This window comes from Dipodomys ordii, unplaced genomic scaffold (assembly GCF_000151885.1).
Source record: "Dipodomys ordii isolate 6190 unplaced genomic scaffold, Dord_2.0 Scaffold31, whole genome shotgun sequence".
NCBI lineage: Eukaryota > Metazoa > Chordata > Mammalia > Rodentia > Heteromyidae > Dipodomys > Dipodomys ordii.
In genome coordinates this window covers 2,525,178-2,527,664 of record NW_012267247.1, presented here as the reverse complement: position 1 = coordinate 2,527,664, position 2,487 = coordinate 2,525,178, and the positions used below count along the sequence as shown (strand labels likewise).

Genomic DNA, 2,487 nt, shown 5'->3' with positions numbered 1-2,487 from the left:
TGGTGTACATTTTATGTTTGTATGGAAATATATCACAATAAAACCTCTTGGTACAACATCTATATCTATTCCAGTAAAAAAAAATCTTAAGAAGAGAGCTTAAGAGGAGATTGTTTTTTAGAAATTTCATAAGTAAAAATAATTATTCACTGGAAAAATATTTCAGAAGTGAGAATTTGTTATTTCTGCTTCTCTCATAGTACTACTGGCTTTTTCTTGATCAGTACTGGTTGGCTAGGGTAAATGTGCATGTTTATACACAATACTTTCCATTTAAGAACAAGCCAGGTTTAGCTAGTTGTCTTTTCCTCAAAAGTTTGTGATCATCTTTATTTTTTTATTCTTTTGAGTCTATTTGTTCCTCCCAATCCTTCCTTGCCCACCCAAATGAGAAAATCTTGACAAATGATAAAAAGTAGCATTTTGCCAGTTATCTTCAGCATTAACAAATTAGTATTCTGATTTATAACTTGATATTATATGATTTGCTTAGTTTAACTCTACAGACCTTGACTGAATTGATTAAATCACATTTTTACCCCCCTATAAAGCTAAAGATGAGAAAGCAAAAAACAAAAAACCCAAAAAAATCCACGTGCCTCTGTAGGTGGTATTAATCAATGGGCTTCCTTCAGAAATCTAAAAGAGAAAGATTTAAAATTACCTTACACTTTTACAGATCTCATTACCTTTTCATACATGTTAACTATGTATTCTGATCAATCTCACCCCTTTTAATCACTCTCTCTTACCCCTCCTCTGCCTTTTCAAAACAATTTCGACAGGTTTCATTGCTCTATTCTTACAGTGGTAAATAATGTATCATGACAGCTTGAAAACGCCTATTTTGTAGATTAACGAACTAGAAAGTATTCTAAACTTTTTCTTAATGTAAAATATACCTTATCCTTTAAAAACATTAGCAACAAGTATACTTCAGTCTAGACAGGGAAAAATATACCTCATCGCAGATGTTCTTGAAAATGCCAAATATTATTCGAACCGCAAACACACGTGGAACTCACTGGGCGCCAGGGCACACGTTAGATACAATCAGCACTTTAGATATTTAAATAACCATTCCAAAGATAACTACTTCGGTAAACAAACTACATAACCATTCCAAAGACCTTTTTGGTAAACAGTTTTGACAGTCCCCAGGAAGAACCCAAAGAGAGTCAGAGAGGGTTGTTTTTGCAGATATGGATTTCGGAGAAGAGAAGGTGTCTGGGTAACTTCCCAACCGGATCACGGGATTTGAACTGGAGGAACAGCCCCGGAGAGATCCTTCTGTCCAACCTGAAATCCCAATCTTTCACAGTTCTACAAACCCCACACCCAACCTCGACCAAAAGCCTGATTGGGGCCTAGGTAGGCGTGAGTTTCTGAGCACGGAATGAATGAATTCGCAGGCGTCCCTACTTCCACCACCCACTTCGTCTCGCGTGGAACCAGATCTCTATTCTGAACCCGTCTCGCTGACAAGCCACCATGCTTCCCAGGAAGGATCCCGAAGCCTCTCCACAACACCCACCCTAGCAGTTCTGCTGAGACACAAGTGCCCGGGGCGGAGGCCGCGTCCCGGCCCCACGCGGCCGCCGCCGCCCCAGGCTGTGCTGAGGGGGAGGGGAGCTCAGCCGCGGGTGGCCGGGGGCACGTGGCGGCCGAGGGCACGGGGGATGCGGATGACCGCCACTGTGGGGTTGTAACCCCGGCCGTGGGCACCGGAGGGGGGGTCTCCCCCCCATCAAGCCCCCTTCCTGAGACTTCAGAGACTCTCTTCCTCCAACAGATCCATCCTCCAGCCCCAGACACCCTCCGACGCCCGCACCCCCTTCACAGGTCCAGCAACCTCCCTCCCCTCCCCGGCCCCCCGGGGGCGGCGACTGACGACGCTCGCAGGGGGAGAAACGGCTTCCGAACACGGATCTTAAGGTCTCTCTCTCCCCACAATGCACCGGGGCCAGCAGGAAGGCCGCTCCGACCCCTAATTTTCCCGCGAATTCAGTTCAAAGAGGCGGCCGGGCCCGCGATCGGCAGCGCGCACGGGCCAACCAAGCCGCGCCTGGGTAAGAAGCGCCTCCGCGTGACTGACGGGGGAATCCGTGGGCCAACGAGCTGAGCTGCCGGGCGGCGCGCGCTCCCGCCAGCCAATCAGAGCGCCGGGCGGGGAAGTGGGCGGAGCGAGGCCAGGGTAGGGTGAGCGGCCTCCGAAGCAGAGCGGGGCTCCGAAGAGACACTTTTTTTTTTTTTTTCCTCCCTCCTTCCCTCCTCTCCTCCTCCCTTCCCTTCCCCTCTCCTCCCCTCACTCCTCCTTCCCCCCTCGGTCCGCCGGAGGCTGCTGGGGCGAGCGGCGGTGTTGCAGGCGCTTACTCTCCGGGGCCGCCCGGCGGGTAGCTGGCGGGGGGAGGAGGCAGGAACCGCGATGGCGCCTCAGAAGCACGGCGGTGGGGGAGGGGGCGGCTCGGGGCCCAGCGCGGGGTCCGG

The 2,487-nt window shown here is 50.3% G+C and overlaps 1 protein-coding gene across 1 annotated transcript in view; it reads left to right on the top strand.

Annotated features, from left to right (window-relative positions):
- The first annotated feature begins 1,202 nt into the window (after positions 1–1,202).
- Suz12 (SUZ12 polycomb repressive complex 2 subunit) overlaps positions 1,203–2,487 on the top strand; it is a 52,930-nt gene continuing 51,645 nt past the window's right edge. The window contains exons 1-3 of the mRNA XM_013016287.1: positions 1,203–1,231; positions 1,322–1,371; positions 1,503–2,086. Coding sequence (XP_012871741.1) covers positions 1,203–1,231; positions 1,322–1,371; positions 1,503–2,086 — 663 coding nt within the window. The remainder of the gene's footprint in view (positions 1,232–1,321; positions 1,372–1,502; positions 2,087–2,487) is intronic.